The sequence below is a fragment of the Pongo pygmaeus genome, chromosome 4 (assembly GCF_028885625.2).
Source record: "Pongo pygmaeus isolate AG05252 chromosome 4, NHGRI_mPonPyg2-v2.0_pri, whole genome shotgun sequence".
NCBI lineage: Eukaryota > Metazoa > Chordata > Mammalia > Primates > Hominidae > Pongo > Pongo pygmaeus.
Window position 1 is genome coordinate 35,779,524 of NC_072377.2, and position 22,490 is coordinate 35,802,013.

Genomic DNA, 22,490 nt, shown 5'->3' on the forward strand with positions numbered 1-22,490 from the left:
CAGCCAACACGCTACCCTCAGTGGCACAGGAAACTTTGGGGAGGCTGCTCCAGCCTTTGTTGGTCTCCCATATAATCCCCTCTGAGGCTTCATTGCCCCCCTTCATTGCCTGGGTTCTGGCCACATTGGTTTGCTCTCAGATCCTTGAACAAGTCGTTTCTTCTACTTTTCCCCTCTTCCCAAGTACCTTCACCCAATTAATACTTGTTTTCAAAGCTCCGTGCATATGTCCCTTCTTGTCTAAGTCAGGCCTCATACCCCATGGTCTTGCCCTAATGACACTTGTCATAGTGTGTAATGATACATGTATTTGTGTGGCTCTTTGACTGTTTGCCTATCCCACTGGCATGTAAAGTCCCTAAGGGCAGTACCACATTTGCTCTTGCTCATGAAATAAAGAAACAAAAAAAAAGAGGAAAGAAGGAAGGAAGGAAGGTGAAAGAAAAGAAAAGAAAGGGAAAAGAGAGACGAGGGAAGGAAGGAAGGAAAGAAGGAAGGAAGGAAGGAAAGAAGGAAGGAAGGAAGAAAGGAAAGGCTGAGCATGGTGGCTCACACCTGTAATCCCACCACTTTGGGAGGCCAAGGCAGGTGGATCACGAGGACAAGATTTCAAGACCAGCCTGGCCAACATGGTGAAACCCTGTCTCTACTAAAAATACAAAAATTAGCCAGGTGTGGTGGTGTGCACCTGTAATCCCAGCTACTTGGGAGGCTGAGGCAGGAGAATTGCTTGAACCCAGGAGGCGGAGGTTGCAGTGGGCTGAGATCACTCCATTGCACTCCAGCTCTGGATGACAGAGCAAGACTCCATCTCAGGGGAAAAGAAGGGAAAGAAGAGAGAGAGAGAAAGAGAGAGAGAGAGAGAAAGAAAGAAAGAAAGAGAAAAAGGAAGGAAGGAGGAGAGAGAGAAAGAAAACGAGGGAGGAGAACTTCATGTTTTCCTTTCACTCTCAATTTTTTGAAGGTTTTTGTTTTGTTTTTAGATTAAATCTGCTAATCTCTTCCTTTGAGACAATTGCAAAACTATTCTATATTAAGACAGTTCCTGATTTCAAATTTCTGTGCTACCTACTATAATTATCGATAATTCATTACAATATTTGATGTTTTTTGAGCTTTACTTTGAGTCAAGCATTGTACTATGTTTGTTACAAGCATGTATAATATAATTCTTTCAACGACCATAAGTGGATGCCATCCTTATTTACATTTAACACATCAGGAAACTGAAGACTAGAAGTCTCAAAGTCACACAGCTTCTCAGTGGTGTAGCAGGGAGCAAGGCCAGCTCTATCAGATTTTAGAGTCCAGGCTCATAACCACTGAGATGTACTACCTCCCACAGACTTCCTTTTTCCTTTTCCTCCTTCTCTTTTTATGGCTGCAACCCACTTAGCTGTAATGAGACAGGAAATTATGGTGCCTTTGGCAGAGGATTGATGGTAGATATAGAAAACGAGAAGGAAGACTAGACAGCTGGATGAAGGGAGGGAGAGGAACAGAGGGAGGGAGGGAGGGAGCGAGGAAGGGAGGAAGAGAGAGAGGGAGATGCGGAGACAGGCAATGGCAGCAGCCAGGGTTGAAAGCTATACTATTACTGGTAGGAACATTCTACCATTCCCTTAAAGGTTTTTATTCCTCACATCCTAAATATTTCCATGTGTTTCAGAGAACTCTGTAGTAAACCAACCTCATGATCCATTTTTTGTGTCACTCTTTCCATGAATTCTCATTGGATATTTCTGCTCTCTTAGATTCATTTTTCCTCTGAATTCTTCACTTCATGAATCATGCCATAAAGCTTTGTACTTAAATTGTACTCTTTCTCTATGAAAACAGGGTATACAGAATAATACAAGAATAACAAACTGATGTAATTCCTGAATCTGTCAAATGTACAGAACTGACCTTAGTGATCATCCAGCTTAACCCCTTTCCCAACAAAAATAAAATAAGCACACAAAATAAAACAGTAATAGCAAAACAAATGGTGGACCTTACACAGCAATCCATTGTCACACATCTAGTCATTTATGAATAGTATCATAATAGGAAATATTTGTTCTGATGAGATGGTTTGGTAATTTTTTGGGGTATGCTAAGTAGTATTAATATCCTGACTTTGAGGAAATGGAGACATAAGGAGACTAATGACTTGCCCAAGGTCTCACAGCTAGAACTTGAATTCTATATAAAATCTAGGGCTTGAACTCGACCGTGGCTCCTCCAAAGCCCGAGTTTACTTCCGTTTGATACTCACTGGGTTGTTACAGGAGGCAAGTCTTTTTCCTAGAGCAGGCTAACATGTAACTGAATTTCTCAAGAAGCTGGCATAGCTATCTGAAAAGCAATATTTGGTCATTTGAATCCCACTTATTAAGTATTATGTTATCCTCAGCTTGGCTGGACTGAGTTCAACCTTTGTACCTTGTGTGAAGAAAAGATTCCCTAAACAAAATAATAGTGCACTAAGGAGAGGGGGATAACAAGCTAAGTGTTTCATTGCTTTCTACATAAATAGATATTCCTACAAATGAATGCCATCAGTTTATTAAGGCTGTATCTGTAGAGGGTTTGTAATTAACACATTTAACATTAGTTGGCAAATGTGTTATATTCTCAAGCCAGTATAATCTGGGACTTTCTAAAATATTTTCTAAGTATAAACCAGTATTATAGAACGCTCCCATTGAAAGACAGACGGCAATGGCTATAGCAGATGTGTCCAAATTGGCACTCTGGAGGTGGAGTGAGGGGTCAGCTATGCTTAGGGTCTGGCACAGACTTGCTTGTTTCTCTCTGATCCCTATTTGCAACCAGTGAACTCAGGACTTCTTTTTGAAGGCTTAAGATCCAATTCCTCATTAATCCACATTGGGCTTTCCCCAGTTAGATCACTTCTGACTGTATTATGCTTTGTTGATAAGATAAGCTAAGAGTAGGATATTTCCAACATTGTCTTTGCATTAAGTGCTAATGTATTAAGAAAAAAGTGTTCATTCATGATTAATTTTTTTCCTGGTGTGAGAAGAGGTTTCATTCTACTGAAAGACCTTTTGGCCATTGAAATGATGACATTATTTTTATTTGATTCAATTATAGTGGCTTAAAAATATGTTTTTGCCTTTTTAGGCCTTGGCAAAACAAGCCAAGATTGACTTTGAAGAACAATTCCTTAAAGAAAAGAGATTTCATGATCAGATTGCTGTGGAAAGAGCTCAAGCTCGTTATGAACAGCATTATTCAGTATGTGCGGAAATTTTGGATCAAATAGTTGATTTGTCCACTAAAGTGGCAGACTATCGAATGTTGACAAATAAGTAAGTATTTTTTTTGTAATAACATAGTAGAGACACGATAGAGAATGAGGAAGGATAAGATTGTAAAGTAGATACTAGGATGATAAGTAAAAAGAGATAAAAATGATTCATGAAAAGACTAAAAGGTGGGGTCCAGGAGACCTTGATTACTGACTTGATTTACTCACTGACTATTTTTATTTAAGATGCATACATGCCTTTTTCCACATCTTTTATGAAAATTAAAGTGGATCATGGACTTAAATGTAAATCATAGCACTATAAAACTTTGAGGAAAAAAATGGGAGAAAATCTTTGGGTTCTATGGCTAGGCAACAAGTTCTTAGACTTGACACCAAAAGCATGATCCATAAGAGGAAAACTTGACAAATTGGACTTCATTAAAATTAAAAATTTTTGCTCTGCAAAAGACAAAACTTTATAAGTTGGACTTCCTCAAAATTAAAACTTTTTGCTTTGAAAAAGATGAAAGGATGTATAGAACAGGAGAAGATATTTCAAACTGCCTATCCCACAAAAGACTAATATCTGGAATATATGAAGTATTCTCAAAATTCAACAATAAAAAATAAGCCAGTTCAAAAATAGGCAAAAGATATGAAAAGACATTTCACTGAAGAAGATATTTAGATGACAAATACACATGTAAAAAAATTCACCCTTGTTAGTCATTAAAGAAATTCAAATTGAAATCACAATGATATATCATTACACACCCAAAAGAATGGTTAAAATTTAAAAAAAAAAAAAATGAAAACACCAAATACTGGCAAGGATCTGGAGAAAACCACTATTCATTGCTGCTGAGAAAGTGAAATGGTACAGCCCCTCTGGAAAACACTTTGGCAATTTCTTAAAAAGCAGAATATGCAACTTCCACACAACCTAGCAATTACAGTTCTGGGCATTTATCCTAGAGAAATTAAGACTTAAATTCACACAAAAACCTGTATACAAATGTTTATATCACCTTTATTTGTAATAGCTTAAAACTGATAACAATCCAGATTTCTCTCAACAGGTAATAAAGTGTGATACATCCATATTACAGAATATTGCTGAGAAATATAAAATAATAAACTATTAATACATGCCACAATCCGGATGAATCTCCAGATACTTAGGCTGAGTGGGAAAAAGCCAATCTCAAAATGTTACATGCTCTGTGATTTCATTTACATAACATTCTTGAAATGACAAAGTTATAGAAACTGAGAACAGATTAGTGATTGCCAGGGGCTAAGAATGGGATGGAGGTGAGAGGGAAGTGAATGTGGCTCTGAAAGGGCAACATGATGGGTTCTGTGGTGATAGAAGGTTCTGTATCTTGACTGTATCAATGTTAATATCCTGATTATGATATTGTATTGTGGTTGTGCAAGATATTACAATCAGGAGACACTGGGTAAAGGGTATATGGATCTCCATATTATTTCTTACACCTAATGTGAATGTACAATTACCTCAAAATAGAAAGTTTAATTTTAAAAATCAAAGTGTATTTAAATAGCAATAGAATAACATGAAAGTGGGATAAATGATTCATAGAGACTACTAAGAGTGAACCCTGAAAACTGAGACAGGTTTCAGTTACTTAGAAAGTTTATTTTACCAAGGTTGAGGACACACCTGTGACACAGCCTCAGGAAGTCCTGACAACATATGCCCAAGGTGATCAGGCCACAGCTTGGTTTTATACATTTTAGGGAGACATGAGACATCAATCAATATGCAAGAAGTAAGTACATTAGTTCTATCCAGAAAGATGGAGACAGCTCAAAGCAAGGCCCACCCACTGGGGGCTTCCAGGTCACATATAGGTGAGAGACTGAAGGCTGCATTCTTTTGAGTTTCTGGTAAGTCTTTCCAAAGAAGGCAATCAGAATATGCATCTATCTCTGTGAGCAAAGGGATGGGAGGCTGAGGCGGGTGGATCACGAAGTCAGGAGTTCAAGACCAGCCTGGTCAAGATAGTGAAACCCCATCTCTACTAAAAATACAAAAATTAGCTGGGCTCAGTGGCAGGCGCCTGTAATTCCAGCTACTTGGGGGGCTGAGGCAGGAGAATCGCTTGAACCCAGGGGAAGGAGGTTGCGGTGAGCGGAGATCATCGTACCACTGTACCCCAGCCTGGGTGAAAGTGAGACTGTGTTTCAAGAAAAAAAAAAAGCAGACCACATAGCTGGAATTTCCAGACTAACTTATATAAAGTCAAAAGAGCTCATTCTAAAATGGAAAGTACAGTACTGCTTCTAAAGCAGCCCTTCTTTTGATATAATAGCATTTTTTTCCTCACTTGTTTTATTTTGAATTAATAATTGATTCACCAGACCAGGTTTGTCTGAAGTGAGCTGACAGAATTTGAATCCTTTGAGAAAACTGAATTGCTAGCCCAAAAGTATGCATGGAATCTTAATAATGTCAGCTAACAAGGAAGATATTCAGTGCCCTAGAAGCCATAGCAGGTCATTTTCTTATTCAGGAGCCTCAGCGGATCAGGTAGGGAATGGCAAGGTCAGAATCTTGAGGAAAAGGAGAAGTTTGGCAAGAACATGGAGACCAATATTCTGTATGACTAGAGAAGCTATTTTTAAAATGTTCCTACTTTTGCCATTTTATCTGTTTCTATCCTCATATTCTTAATTGTGAAAAGAATTTTACAGTAAAGGTTTTTTTCTTCTATAGTTTTTTTCAAAATACATGGACTACTTTAGTGGGTTGCAATCATGAAGCCATAGAATGTCTACAAATGTCATAGTAAGTCATATTGAAAGAGAATATTAAAAGGTTATTAGGAGGAAACAGGTAATTTTGGAGCTTTTTAAAGCCCTAATAAGTGGTGGAGAAAGCAAAAAGGAGAAGTACCTGAATATGAGGTTTGTCAGGAGTTCAAGACCCCTGAACACACAGCCTTTTAAACAGGAAAAGTTGTTAGGTCTGTAGCCATTAAATAATAACTCCTCATCCCCTTCAATCCCCAGCCACTGATAATCTCTATCCTACTTGATGTCTCTGAATTTGTCTCTTCTAGGTACCTTATATAAGTGGAATAATATAATACTTGTCCTTTTTCTGTCTGGCTTATTTCACTTAGCATAATGTCTTCAAGGTCCATTCATGTTGTAGCATAAATAAGAATGAAATACTACTTTTTAAGTTGTAATTTCAAGTTCTAGTCCAACTGTTTATGATCATGTCAGGACATTTCACACATCTTGTCTTGAAACAATTTTCCCATCACTCTGTCCTTGTTACCTCCTAAGCATTCCTCAGGCCTCAGCTTAGCAGTCGTTTCTTTAAAGAGACCTTCCTGGAACTAACAAGTTAAGTTGAGTCATACTGTTGTACTTTCCCATTGTATAATTCTTATTCAAAACTTTCATTTATGTACGCAATTATTTTTTGCCCTTCTTTCCCAGAGTCTGGTATTTAAGGCCAGGTATTCCACTTGCTTTTATATTTCTAATGGCTAGTAAAATGTCTGGAACTTAGTGGGTTTGAAGAATGATTGTTACTTTATGCCACTGGTTCTTTTAACTTTTTTATTAACTGTTTCATAGCAGAACAATATATCTAAAAATAGTGAGTACGGTCAGAACACTTAGGTTCCTTAATTCTCAGCTCCGATATCAGCTTACTATGCAACCTTAGGAAATTATTTAAATGCTCTAGTATCAGTGTCCTCCTGTGCAAAACGAACAAACTGAGTGCTTTTCAAGGCCCCTTTAAGAGAACAGTAGGTTTACATTTTGTAAATGATTTGTAACAGAAAAATCTCATATATATTAGTCTTATTGCACATATGGTAACCTTTAAGATCATTTTTCAGTAATTATTTCTGTCTGATGAAAGTGAGCTAATTACATAAATATAATAAAAATACCAATGTTTAAAATCTATATTTGACTAACCATTGATTCATCTCTACCTTTTTTTTGTGTGATAGTCTGATTCCGTATAAGTTGATGCGTGATTGGAAGGAACTATTTTTTAATGCAAAACCCATATATGAACAAGCCTCTGTTAAGACACTACCTGCTAACCCCTCAAGAGAACAACTTACAGAACTGGAGAAAAGGGACTTGCTAGATACCAATGATTATGAAGAATATAAGGTACCTACTGATATGAAATAATTAGAATGCTACATAATAAATCCTTTTTCTTTAACATTAATTTTGTGATATTCCTTATTTCATTTCTACTAATAAAAATAAACATGTTTTGTTTGCATTTTCCCTTGTTTTAATTTGTATGTTTTTACTACTTTTTAGATGCTTAAACTATACGTAAGCTATTATCTATTGTTCCTAGTAATCTTAGGGGAGTGGTCTGAAAAAACATCAAGCATAGTAATTGTCTGGGTAGACAGATTTCAGAATTTTTAAAATGCTTTAATTTATTTATTAGAATTTTTCTTTGTATGGGCTGTGTACTTTTGCTTCAAAAACCATTGTTAAAAAGTATTTCTTTTGTAATCGATCTAAATAATAGATTTTTTTACAGGCAAAATGAAAGAGGAGGAGGTCTGGGTTTTATGAATAGCATAGATTCAAACAATCTTTCATTCAAAGATTGAAATAAAAAGTATCAGGTGCCAACTGTGATTTTTAGAAGAACTGTTGTAAAGCCTTTGAGATTAGACTGACTAGAGCTACATTACTGAAATTGCCAACTACTAACTGTGTGACCTTAGGTGACTAGTTCATTAAGGGCTAATAGATTTCCATTTTTCAATTAATGGAAAGGGAATACTACTATACCTACTTCATTTAAAATAACATGAGTTAAACACTTAGCTGAGTGCACTTCATGTTGGATGCATATAATACATATCCATTTCTTTCCTCACCATCCTACTCTCCCCATCCCACTCCATCTCACCCTTAGAAGTAAAGGTGTAACAATCATAGCTTTTGGATAGAAGTTTTGAGTGGATCAACAGCAATGGAATGAGGAGTGAGGCTTTTTATTAGAAAAATTACAAAATGAGTCCCAGAAGGTCAGTAAGTGCAACATGAAAAAAATCTATGAAAAGATGATTTGACCTAATTATTCACTGATAGTAAATACTCAACAAAGGTTTGTGGGACAAAGAGTGAATAAAATGAATGAATTACAATGAATAAAGAAAAGTGCAAGATAACACTAATAAGTAAATATTACAAGAAGATAACCTTGTGGTTAAAAGATAAGGAAAAATATGAGATTATGAGAAATTAAATGTATACTATATTTTAATTAAATGAATCTGTATTTGTAGCACTAAGAGAATTATTATTAAGGATTGACTAGAACCTTAAAAGATATATGTGGATGTTTGTTTTGTTTGGTTGTAAAATATACTAGACCTATGACATCCACCTAAAGTATAATGCCATGTAATAAAATGCTTTGACAGTATCAACCTGTGTTAAGGTATTTCTTTCCATTGTAAATTAAAAGTCATTTTATTTGACAGACTTTACTGGTTCATCGAATGTTTATTTCTAAATTACTTCTTAAACAGCTCAATCTCTATTCTTGTTGCTCTTACAAATCAGGAGACCTAGTAGGCTGCAGCTTAGCAAAGATTTTTGTCTCTCTAGCTATTTTCCTTGTATGAGAAATGGTTACCACAGGAACATGCTTGTCTTACCCACATCCTGAAGCAGATGATGCATTTCTTCTGCAGGAAATTGTAAACTTTTGTTAGGAGTTTGTGAGCATCTAGCAATGTACTTTATTTTGTGTATTGACTTTGCTGTTTTTCTAGAAATGAAAATTACCTTAGGATTTATAATATGTTTTCACAAGTTCCCTTCGACACCATAATGGAAAATATGCCATATACAGGTTTTAGGATATACTGTAAGCTATTATACTATCATTCTTTATTTTTAGATCTTTGGTCTCTTCAAGAACTTGTCCTAAATGTTCCTACAAACAAGTAAAAAATAAATGTTTCAACTTGTAAAATATATTATCTGGCTTAAATATTCTATCACAAGAGGCAGCGGAACAATGCATCCTGGCTTATCTAAAAGAAACAGTTGTCCACATTTGTCATTATTAAATTTGCTCAGGAGTTTTAATGCAAATATATTACTCAGAAATTAATACATTTGCTTGAACATAATGTTCATTATAATGTTATTGAATCTTATATGTAATGAACATTATTATGTTCAAGCAAATGTATTAATTTCTGAGTAATATATTTGCATTAAAACTCCTGAACAAATTTAATAATGACAAATGTGGACAACTGTTTTTTTTAGATAAGCCAGGATGCATTGTTCCGCTGCCTCTTGTGATAGACTATTTAAGCCAGATAATATATTTTACAAGTTGAAACATTTATTTTTTACTTGTATGTAGGAACATTTAGGACAAGTTCTTGAAGGGACCAAAGATCTAAAAATAAAGAATGATAGTGTAATAGTATAATACATTTGCTTGAACAAATAGTATAATACATTTGCTTGAACATAATAATGTTCACTATATATAATGTTCAATAACATTATAATGAACATTATGTTCAAGCAAATGTATTATTCAGAAATTAATCTTCAAAAAGTTTATATTCTTAGCATACTTAATTGATGTCCATACCCCCTATCTTTAAAGAACTGACAGTTCCCAGTTTTGAGTTTGTGCTTTTAAATGCCCGTGTTCTGTTAGAATAAGCTATTATGCTTAAAATTTTTAAATATTGTACCTAGAAATTGCAATTAAAATAGATATTTGCTTATGTACATGTCATATGTAGCTGCCAAAAATTTGACTCATTTCTTAACGTTATTTCCTAAATAATCACACTCTATTTATGTGAGAATGACTGAATGTGAGGAAGCTCTAGCCCAGTGGCTAGAAATAACATTTCTCTCTCCCAGGAAAGAGGCAAGAACAGCATCATGGATCAGCCAGACCTCTCTGGGGTCTCCTAGGCAACTACCACAGCATAACAACATTGAGTTATTTAGTAGAAAGTGAGGAAGGGCCCTTAAAGCCCAATGGACCATGGGTAGCAGGCTAAGCCAGGAGGCCTGGTTCCTCTAGTGCAGCTGGCAGCACAGCCCCACATAGCAGCTAGTGGTTCTCAATCATGCAGTGGACTCCTGCCTGTGAACCTCAAACTCCCCCTAATGCAAATCCTTTCTGTGGGTCTTACTAGCAAATGAGTTGCAATTCATAGCGTTCACTTTTATATAAGCTGCTTACTAGCAATTACTAGTTGAATGAGTTTAAGAGTTACTAAAATTTAGTGTTCATAAACTAAAATTAGCTCATGGCTATGGTTTCCTGAAGATTTGGATTTTTCTAAGAAGTCCCTGCCACAAAGCACTCAACCATTTTCAGAGCTCTACTGTGCATGCCCACAACCAAGTTATACTTGGAATTTCTATAATTTGGAGGAAGGATATTTCATTCCCAGCACATCATCCACGTTGTCTTAAGTTGTTCATGATTTTTAATTGCTGCTATTTTTTTGCCTTTAATGGCAAATTGCTGTTTAAGTTCATGATCAGGTGAATTTGTTGTGGTTATTGGATTAACCCTACAGTGTGTGTTATAATGTACATTTTTATTAACATTATTTTTGGCTTATGATTTTCCATCAACCAGACTTTAAGATATGGTTGTATATGTTATGGTTTAACATGTGTATGCCTGTCACTACAGCACATATATGGATACCTATCCCCCAGTTTTTTTACAATGACCTTTATTACCACCAGGTCTTTTTCCACCAAAGAATAGAAATATGGGACTAAATGGGCCATGGAGTTCTCTGTTTTCCTGTCTCATCTGAACTGTTTGGCCCAAAGACATCCCTGGATAATTGACCCAAGCACAGTGATAGATTTTAGTAGATGAATGTTAAGGGCATGTGAATCGATCACTTTTTTACATTTAAAACATATACATTGCATTGATCAGCTCAGGCTGCTATAATAATACACTATAGACTGGGTGGCTTAAACAACAGGAATTTATTTTTCATAGTTCTGGAGACTGAGAAGCCCAAGATTAAGGTGTTAGCCAGTTTGGCTCCCCAGTGAGATCTTTCTTCGTGGCTCACAGAAGACTGCCTTCCTGCTGTGTTCTCTCAGGGCAGAGAGAAACAGAGTGAGCTCTTCTCTTTTCTTATTCTCTTTTTTTTTTTTTTTGGTGTTTCCAAATTCTTTCTTTTTATTATTATACTTTAAGTTTTAGGGTGCATGTGCACAATGTGCAGGTTTGTTACATATGTATACATGTGCCATGTTGGTGTGCTGCATCCATTAACTCGTCATTTAACATTAGGTATATCTCCTAATGCTATCCCTCCCCACTCCCCCCACCCCAAAACAGGCCCCAGTGTGTGATGTTCCCCTTCCTGTGTCCATGTGTTCTCATTGTTCAATTCCCACCTATGAGTGAGAATATGTGGTGTTTGGTTTTTTGTCCTTGCAATAGTTTGCTGACAATGATGGTTTACGAAAACTAATCTCATCATGGGAGCCCCTCCCTCATGACCTCATCTAAACCTGATTACATTCCAAAGGCCTAGCCTCCAAGTACCATCACATTGGAGGTTAGGGCTTCAACATATGAATTTGGGGGAGACACAAACATTCATCCCATAATATATGCATTTATTCAGGATACTTACAAAATGTCACAATATGGAAACTTACTAATTAAGTATAGGAACTTTTAATTTCACATGAAGTTGCTTGTTTTATGGCCTTTTCTGTTTCTTGCCAAGAAGTCTTAATTTTCTTGTCTTTTGACTATGAAGATGCTTCTATTGATGAACCTGAGCATTAATTCTAATTATTCATTTTAATATAAATGTATATAATTGCATTGTGTAGTACTGGAGGGCCCTGAAAAATATGATGGTTTCTTATTTTATTTTCAGATATGGAGGAATACAGCTGACCTCTAAGTGGACAGAGTAAGCACTTGCTTATATGATGAAGGCTGAGATATTCTCTAAGGCTATTCTGTTGTAAAAATTCTGCCTGTCATTGCACTCAATGCCTCACAATATCATTCCTTTGAATTAAGACATCAGCACTTCCTAAAATACAAACATTTCTCAAGATAGGCAATAAGAATCATGATCAGCCTCCAAAATAGAAAGGAGCTGGGAAGGAAGATTGATGTTGAAAGAAATATTCTCATATCATTCTAGTTTAGGTTTTAAGAATGTGCCATTTCATACCTGCAGTTTCTTTTCTCCATTTGTTTACAGTGTTACCTCTAACTCCCTAAATTCCTTCGCTAATGGTAAGGCTATCTAACTGGCTTTTGTAGACTAAGCCTCATTGTTTCTTGGTTGGGTAGGATTCCTTTTTTTTTTTTTTTTTTTTGAGACGGAGTCTCGCTCTCTCTCTGGCTCTGTTGCCCAGGCTGACGTGCAATGGCGCAATCTTGGCTCGCTGCAAGCTCCGCCTCCCGGGTTCACGCCATCCTGCCTCAGCCCTCCCAGTAGCTAGGACTACAGGCATACAGGCGCCCGCCACCACACCCAGCTAATTGTTTGTATTTTTAGTAGAGACGGGCTTTCACCGTGTTAGCCAGGATTCTTATTTGTAGTAATCAAGCACACTGATTCTAACTTACAGAGCAGAACATCAATGTATTAGTTTTCAAAGAGGGCTCTATTTGCCCTAGGTCCGTGGTTACCAAGAAGCAAGGCTATTTTCTCATTGTTGTAGGCCAAGGATTTCAGAGGGCTTGATAGGGGTCTGGGACTTGTGCCTATGGAATAGCAGGAATAGAAGATGAACTTGGGTCATGTGAAGGTTATTTGGCTTCAAATTATTAACACTGGAGACAAGGTATGTTCATTTGAAAACCATGGTAGAAATTGTTGAATTAAGGTATCAAGTTCAAGACGTTAGACCAGAATTGAGAAATGGTTTCCAAAAAGTTGGCAGCCAGATAGAAGTGGAATGGGATGTGAGAAGGACAAAGCCAAAGAGAGGAGTCCTGGATAACTGACATGAATAAGATCAGAGTGATTGTCCACCACTCATTTTTATTTGTTCTTGATCACATAGAGAGAAGCCAGCCCTCTTCCAAGCTCCCTCCTCTGTGGGACCAGGGAAACAGAAGGTGGTCAGGGCTTTTCTGGGCTTTCTACCACTGAGTTTTGGGTTTGTTCTCTACCTAGTTTGGCAACTACAGGAGCCAGCTTCTATGCATCAAGCCCACTTTCTGTTCGATCAATTCTTCGGAATTACCAGCTAGGATTTTAGAGTTGGCTATAAAGTTTTAAATTTTAAAACTATAGGCCGGATGTGGGGGCTCACACCTGTAATCCCAGCACTGTGGGAGGCCAAGGCAGGCAGATCATTGAGGTCAGGAGTTCGAGACCAGCCTGGCCAACATGGTGAAACCCCGTCTCTCCTAAAAATACAAAAATTAGCTAGGCTTTTTGGCGGGCACCTGTAATTCCAGCTACTTGGGAGGCTAAGGCACAAGAATCCCTTGAACCCGGGAGTCGGAGGTTGCAGTGAGCCAAGATCCTGCCACTGCACTCCAGCCTGGGTGAGTGAGACTCTGACTCAAAAGAAAAAAAAATGTTTTAAAGCTATGTCTTAACAGATAAATATAGGAAGAACACAATGGGGTTTGTGATCTTGAAAACTTGAATGGATCCAAGAAAGTGTTTAAATTTTAATTTGGCTCAGATGTATAGGACTGAGAACCATAAACTCTCCCACCTAAAAGACCCCCCCACGCCACCACTCCTGTCCAGTGTCAGGACTTGTCAGCCATATTATTTGGTACAGTGGGCCTATAGTAGTCTTTGACACATTGATCAATGTCACCTCTAAGCTTTTTGGGGGTGGCTTATACCTCTTTAAGGTATCAATCTTAGCAGTGAAATAAAGAGGGTGGCAGTAGTCATTATAGAAGAGGGTATTCCGTGTGGAAAAATACTATGTGAATTTTGCAGTTACAAGATAGGCAGAACAAGTCATAATGCCTATGTATTTTGTGACACCAGAGAAATTCCAACCAAAAATGTCTTTCTTACTATCCCTGGCTAGGTAATAGCAGTAGACAGGTGAATTCAGATGTAGGTGCTTCTGGAAACATTCCTTTAAATAGTAAGACCATGGAAATTACTATAAAAGTGATCCTGAGGTAGGCTACCACCTCACTGATAAATAAAGCATAGTTTAAGCAGTTGGGGAATGACATTTGCTGTTTTGATAAGGATACCCACCATCATCAGAATTGTTTGGTGGCCCCAGAACAGGGAGAAATCTGATATGAAGTCCAGGGTGATTCAGTCTCAAGGGCACTTGGGGAGCAATACAGTGACCTTAGAGTCTTATTTTTTGTTTGTTTGTTTGTTTGACCCAGGCAGTTGTGCTTTGAAAAGCACTGGGCTGCTGTAATTCTCAGTGTGCCACATTGAATGCCTTGGAAGGGCCATGGTGGCTTTCCAGGGATAGAGAATGGAACAAGAAGTAGGAACCTATCATTTTGGGGTGACTGAACTACTTTTCCACTGATCTCCTGAGTCATTTTGAGCACAGCTGGAAATCAGAGTGCTAATCAGAAGCCCCTACCTATTGTTTGCATCTGATTGGTCACTGAATTTCAGCAGCACTGAAATGTAACTTTTTAAGAGAGAGGATCTCCCAGAATAGCTTAGTGTCAGTTACCCATGGTTTCAGACCTGCAGTCAGCGCAGTGATTCTGGCTGCCTGATATATTAGTAATTTGTGGCTCAGCGTTTCTAAAAAATAAACCTGTCACTGCTGAGCTTTCTGAACTTCTGAATATGTGACAAGCTGGAATGATTGGATTGCATCGTGAGGTGCCAGGCTCTCTCTCCAGCGTGGGCCTACAGGTCTTGACAGTGACCATTGTCACACACTGAGTATTGACTGTGGCCAGTGTAAATTTCCCTCCAAAAACAAGCATAAGGTAGATGTAGTCTACTGCCTTGGGTCTTCTTTTGCAATAGGCTAAAATTAAACATGCCTGTTTTCGTACCATTAGATTAAGGCAGACTGAGGAAGGCTACTCCTGGAACAGAAGTGATCAGATTACTGAGTGAAAGGCATTATGGAATCAGGTCAAATTCATTAGATTTCCTGATGATCCAGAATTAACCATGATATAGTTCCATAGGCAAGGCATTGGCCACCCACAGTCTGCTTCTAACCAGAACACTCTTCCGCTCAGCCTGGGGGTCCACATGGCAGATGAAGTTGAGCTAACCTCTGCCTTTTCCCTCGATTGCTCAGACTCTGCATTTCCTGGCAAGAGATATGAACTTCTCTCTGGAGGTGTACCCACCCTGCCAATGTCAGTGAAAGATAGACACCCCTGCCCACTGGCTCCTCTGGAATCTGAAGGCCAGAGTGTCTGGTAGAAAGATGTGTCCGGGTAGCTAACCATACGCTGACCTGACTGGAGGTCAAGTGACTTAACAAGGCTTCCAGGCTCATGCAACAGGATCAATTCATCTTCCAAAGTTGTTCTGAGGCCTTCTTGAAACTGGGCCCCAACACAGAGCCCATTCCATGACAGCTCCTAGATGAGAAGACAAAATTCAGCTGCACTTCAGCTAATCATCCTCTCTTCTCTTTGCCTTTTTGTCTAAGGCAGTATGTGGCAGCATCAATCTTTTCCACTGTCACCTGGCTATCAAACAGGTCACATACAGTGTTCAAGAAACCCTGTGGGGCTGCCAGATTACACAGCTGAACTCCCCTTAGGGAAGATAAATAACCACACTTTCTGCCTCTTCTAAGAAACCTAGGAAGTTATTACAAATGTTTAAATCTGAATAAAATCTAGGCAGTTCTTCCAGATTTCGTCAGGGTTTGGGGGTAGTTGGAGGACAGAAAGCCCTGGAAGAGATGACAACAGAGGCTCTTAAAGTTAAAGTGTTACCTTACTACTTTCCCATGGAGTAGGGCTTCATTCTGAGTGCCATATTCCCCAGGCACAGTAACTGGAATATAGCCACTAGACTTTTCATTCTACCCTACCAATAAGTATACTTCTGTAGTATTTTATTCCCTCTGGTAGGAGACCAGGACAGACCCAGCCAGAAGGTCAGCCAGGAGATACAGTGCCAGGGGTTTAATTCTTAGAACTGGAACCAAGACAGTCAAGATAATTTCCCTGATGTGGCCAGAAACAGGAAGAGACAGAGGTGGGATCAAGCCAAGTCCTTTGAGCATGCCAGTGATCAAAACTGAGATTGGGTGAGAACCAGACTAGAAAATGAAAACAAAGCTGGCAGGTTGGAAGCTAGGCAGAACTGGAACAACAGGACACACATTAAAGGCTTGGAAGCAAAGTGAGGAGGCTCTGGGCAATAGAGGCCACAAACAGAGCTAGAACATCTGCAGCTTGTTTTTCTCATCTGCCAGTCATGTGGAACACAGCTGGCTCATACTAGTCTAGGAGACCCAAGGCAAATACCCAGTTAGGAATATGAAATTAACCAGGTCACAAACAGCTTCTGCCACAGAGCAGATTTTATGTACCCATTGACATGGGCTGCTCTTCCCCACTCCAGGACTCAGCCCAGGTGCTTGGATTTTTAGGACCTGCCATCTCCTGACTGTTTCAAACCTGACTTATTTCCTGCCTAGTTTTCTGGCATCTTTCAGGTTACTTACTTGAATTTCTGACCAGCTCTAATCTATTGCTACCCATGTTCAAGTGTGACAGATCTCTTCCCAAACATGGATTCAGTTGGAAAAACTATTTACAACCATAGGATTTTTGGTAATGTGAATATAGTCAATATTCTCAAGGGATTTATTTTTCCCTAAGTGATGTTACCCATTTGTTTTAGGTGATTTGGGGATATTTCTATTTAAAAAATTAAGACATATCCTCCATCTTTCCTCTGAGATAAAACAGAAGAAAATTGAAATACTTTAATTTGTTTTTATACCTAAAAATGGCATTACAACATCTCTTTCCTCCCTGTTAAGTCTCTGGCATAGTTTGTTAGAAAGACCCAAATTAATAAACTGTTTTTCATACATTGCATCTTAAATGAAATGCTTTTTGCTGACAACAAAAAAAGAGATACCTTAATTTAACAGAGATGCACACTTTAAATCATACGATAGGTTGTTACTTTGGGAGATGCTTCCTGTATTAGCTAATTTCATTCATGGTATGTGGATTTTTGCTAGCTTTTGTCTATGAGGATTATACTTTCTGATCTTGTCCCTAATTTTGGGTTATCCCTATCTTATTTGGGGGCCTAAGTCATCTTTGTACTTAGTTAAAATTACTAAATTTGAATTTCAGTTTAGTCACTCACTTATTTCGTTCACATATATTGAGCCTATAGTATTGATTGATTGATTGATTCAATAAATAGATATTTATTGAGTGCCTACTTCTACCAGCACTATTCTAGGTGTTAAATAAGACAGAGATCCTTCCCTCCCAGTGTTCACAGTTTAGTAGGGATGAGAAAAAAACCATTCCAGAGAATGATGCTGTGTGGATACGAATAGGAGGTTATGGGACACATTGGAAGGGATGAAATTCAGTTGATTTGTGAAGTATGAGTAGACATCAGTTGATTTAAAGGTATTAACGCAAAACGGACCTAACCCTATGAGCTGTGAGTTTAGACTCTTCTATCTTTGTATTTTCTCCATGGCTTCATTAAATTTCAAGCCTGTAGACCAAACTAAGCTTAGGAAGTGTGTTTGGGTGTCCTTACTAAGAGTCACTTCCAGCATCCAGACTTTTTCAATAACCTCTGAAGATATCAATCTTGGTTATTTCTAACAATCTTCCAATGGAAACATGTAGACTGTGCAACAACTTAAAATACTATAAATGGGCAATCGGCTTGTCCCTGGTTAAGACATCATTTTCTGCCCACGGTGTTTGGGCTTGAGTTAATAAATTACCTAACCTCTCACTCACTAATACTTTTTCTTTGGATACAATTTAACTATTAATTTGTCTATTTTCCAATAAGCCTAAAGTTTTATTGCATTTTGAATAATAATAATGTACCTGTTGATAAGAGGTTTTAGAGATTCACATTATAAAAAATTTAAGAACAGCAGTTGTACAAAATACAGTTTTCCAAAGTACTAGAAAATAAGTAACCAATAACTAAGATTTAATAATACAAATAAGATCTAGCATATGAGTGAGCTGGTCTTTAATTATAACCAATTATAAGAAATTATACTGAGAACTGTATTACTTTAAAAATATACTTTGACTCTCTAACTCTCTGAGTTGAGTGATTGTTAGTATGAAATTAAGAATTACTCTCCCTATTTGAAGATATCTAAAAAATAAACCCAAGATGGTAATCATAGACATGAGATTAGAACTGAGAGTTCCTGGTATCTTGTACAATGAAATATCTTTTATTATTTGTTGTCCAAAAAGACGTTGAAACCAGATTGTGAAATTAATTTAGGTCACAACCAGTATTTATTTTTGAAAAGGACAAAATAAATATAATAAAATGCAATACAATAGGAAATAAAGCATATCACAAGTAGTGATGATAAGGATTTCATAAAATATTTTTGTGCATTTTATATCTACCTGTACAGAAATGCTAGGTCACAATGTAGAATGCATTTTTTTGTTTGTTTTATGGGGATACCTAGTCAAAAATGTTTGAAAGCCACTATCTTAGAAGATGTAGTCCAAGTGGTAATTGTGCTCCAAGAGAAGCCAGAGAGCTTTAGGAGTGCTTTACAGGGGTTCAGACCAATAAAAATGGATATGTCTGGTGAAAAAGACTCCCTGGACGTCTTGAATAGCTAAAGAAAGGTCCATCATGATGAACATAAATTCAAATTTCCCTGAAGTTTGAGGATTGGTAATGGCTACAACTACTTCTGAGGCTGCTAGTACAAGTCTTAACTTTAAGTATTACAGAAGGCTGTGCCAAAGGAAAGTGGTGTGCCAAGGGAAAAGCCAGCCAAGCACACCTGCAGAGTGGTAGGCCAAGGGAAAGCTAGCCATAGATCAAGGCAGCTTGAATGTCTTGCCATGGTAGAGTTACAGTACATTGGCTGCCGTCTAAAAGGGTCATAGCCTCATTTAATGGGTTCACTACATATGGAATGTCTTGAAGTCAGTTTGTTAGAAGCTTCTGCCCTAAGTCCTTTGGCCACTACAGCAAGATAATCTGTCTGTTGTTGGGTCTTATCAAATATAGGTTTAAAAAAAGATTGCATTTCAGGAAACCCAAGGAAACTAGCAGGTATCAAGAACAGTGTAAATGTTGTATCCCCTTAGAAGGTCCTTTCTGTCTCTTAGAGGAAAAGGCACTTGCCTTGTCTTTCTAAATATATCAGTAATTTAATTCTGAAATATTTAGAACATACCAAATTGGGAACATCTGGGACATGTCGGGCCATGCAGATGTTGGGAAGTTCTAGTGATCCATGAAGACAAACACTGGATTACATGTACCTTCAGACTAGTACCACTCCTCTAAAAAAGCCACCTTTGAATGTCTCTACTAAGTATTATTGGTGTAACTCTATTATTTGTTTGTTGAATTTTGTGCTAGGTGCTCTGAGATTTTATGCACTGACAAAATATTTCCAAAGGCCCAGATTCTGTTTATTCAAATTGACTGAAGTAAGCCAGCTCTCCCCACTTTTTGAAAGGGTAAATGAGGAAGCTCCATTCCCAACTTGGATGTTTAGAAGTGGCAAGAATGAGAATGAGATGCATGTGGTTTTTACAGAGGTAATCAGCAGCATCATTCAATCATTTGGGCAACGTTACAATCAAGAAGGGAATCCAGTGGACACATGGGAGCTTAAGCTTGCCCTTGAAGTGTGCAACTCAACCCACATTCAAGCATGTTTGCTTCCAAGCAGATTCTGTTTGTAAATGCTCATAATTCTATTAGCCATGATTCATAACAAGGAGACCAAGAATACTGACACATTAGGCCACAAAAAACTAAAAAGATATGAGAGACTGGAAGTAACCAGAATCAGAACTCCAGGTCACCATTAGGCTCCTACAACATGATATAGAGAGGCATGTGAGTGCTTTGGATCCAGGTTAGACAGCACAGTGGTAGGCCCATGTGATCTGTAAAGATGGGATCTATAAAAATGGTGGATACTATGGTTCCAGGAATTCAGAATTCAAGTTCTGGAAAGGTCAGTGTAGGTCAATTAATAAAAACAGTGCTAGTGGGCCGGGTGCTGTGGCTCATGCCAGTAATCCCAGCACTTTGGGAGGCTGAGGTGGGTGGATCGTTTGAGTTCAGGAGTTCGAGACCAGCCTAACCAACATGGTGAAACCCCGTCTCTACTAGAAATACAAAAATTAGCTAGGCGTGGTGACACATGCCTGTAATCCCTGCTACTTGGGAGGGTGAGGCAGGATAATTGCTTGAACTCGGGAGACGGAGGCTACAGTGAGCCAAGATCGCACTACTGCACTCCAGCCTGGGTGACAGAGTAAGACTTCGTCTCAAAACAAACAAACAAGCAAAAACCAGTGCTAGTGAACAGGTTGTGACTTTTGACCGTGGGCAGAGTCTATTTCCTCTCTGTTGTAATTTTATGATCTCTGTGTGTAAGCAGACAAAAATTCACAGGGAGAGTCAGACCTCCTAGGTGTTGATGGATCCTGAATCTTATACTTACACCTTCTCAAAAACACATACTGACAGTATTTATGCAGGTACAATTAAAATATTATTAAAATCAAGACATCTTAATAATTATTTCCTACATGTTCATGACAGTTTACATAAATCAAGGACTAGTACATCTACACAGAAAGAGTATCTCGTTAAAGCAATTGTTAATACTATGTGATATTTACCTGGTTTTGCCCACTCTGGGCGTCAGAGTCTGGGCCTAATAGTCAGATGTCTATTTATAACAATACCTGAAAGAGTAAATAATATATGTTTTATTATATAAATAATTTAATCATATCTACATAGATAATAAATATGTAAAGTAGAGATCTGATAAAAATTTCTGATTCCTCGTCACTAGTGAACTAGTAAATTTCTTTAGCTCATTGTAGTTAAACTAATAACCATCATTCTAGTCTGAATTTCTTCTTTCTCCAGTTCTTCTGATCTCTTTTCACTCATCATGTTCTGATTTCATCCCCTTTGAGATGCTTACCTTGACTCAGCCTTTATTTTTGGTCTTTGCTAGGAACTTCATAGGCTTTATTTTGACAGTGATTCTGCTCAATGTGTTCCACCAAATCGTTTATCTGCTTATCTCTACAGGTCAGGCTTCAGTTCTTCTAACCTAAGCATTCTGTTCTCTTCACAGTGACATCCTATTCCATTGTGTTTGGCCACATTCTACAGCTAGCTTAGTGATGGAAGAGGTCTATTCGGATTTTTGTGAGGAAGCAGGCCTTTCAGATTGGAGTGCAGCTGGATGTGGCGCTCTTACATGCCTCCAGCAGCTGCCTGAGAACTCCTAAACTTGTTTATAGTCAGAGGTTACATAGGCTCCTCACACAAGCATTATTTCATTTAATCTTTACAACAATCTGGTGAGATACATATTGTTATTATGCTGCAAAGATGAATTAATGAGAGTGCAAAGCAAGCAAGTAGCAGAAGCGTTATATAATAGAAACTCAAGTCATCTGATTTAAGCCTAAGACTGTTTCCTTTAAAAAGGGTTAAGTGACTGCACAGCTCAAAATCATTACAATATTGACAACTTTCCACTTCAACTTGGCCTTGGAATTATCACCTTTTTTATTGTAAAATTACATAATTTCTATAGCTTCTGTTTTCTTATTTAGTTAGTTTCTAATTGGCCACATTACATAAAATAATCACCATTTGCCTAATTCGAAGTATAAATAATTCCAATGAATGAAAGCAGAAGTAAGTAATCAATTATAGTGCCACCAATAATTTTGCAGATCCAATTAGTATTTGGCTAATTTTGAACAATGTAGATTATTATTATGCACAGAGCTCCTAGAAAAAACAAAGGCAGTAAACTAAAACAAAATAATTTTTATAAATACAGGGTAGTATGTATAGAAGTGGCAGTCAAATAGGATTATATTTATATACTAAATATACTAAAATTTATGTGTAACTACATTACATCAATTTTAAAGAAAAACTTACTACGAGTACTTTGGGGTTTTAAAAATTTGTTTCAAAAGCTATTTTCTTATCTGCAGTGT

At 37.6% G+C, this 22,490-nt stretch overlaps 1 protein-coding gene across 2 annotated transcripts in view; it reads left to right on the plus strand.

Annotated features, from left to right (window-relative positions):
• The window catches only part of SPEF2 (sperm flagellar 2), a 202,500-nt gene that overhangs the window by 52,227 nt on the left and 127,783 nt on the right, over positions 1 to 22,490 (plus strand). For both annotated transcript variants that reach the window (XM_054487035.2, XM_054487036.2), the window contains 2 exons: positions 3,133 to 3,320; positions 7,267 to 7,435. In XM_054487035.2, the coding sequence (XP_054343010.1) occupies positions 3,133 to 3,320; positions 7,267 to 7,435 (357 nt within the window). The remainder of the gene's footprint in view (positions 1 to 3,132; positions 3,321 to 7,266; positions 7,436 to 22,490) is intronic.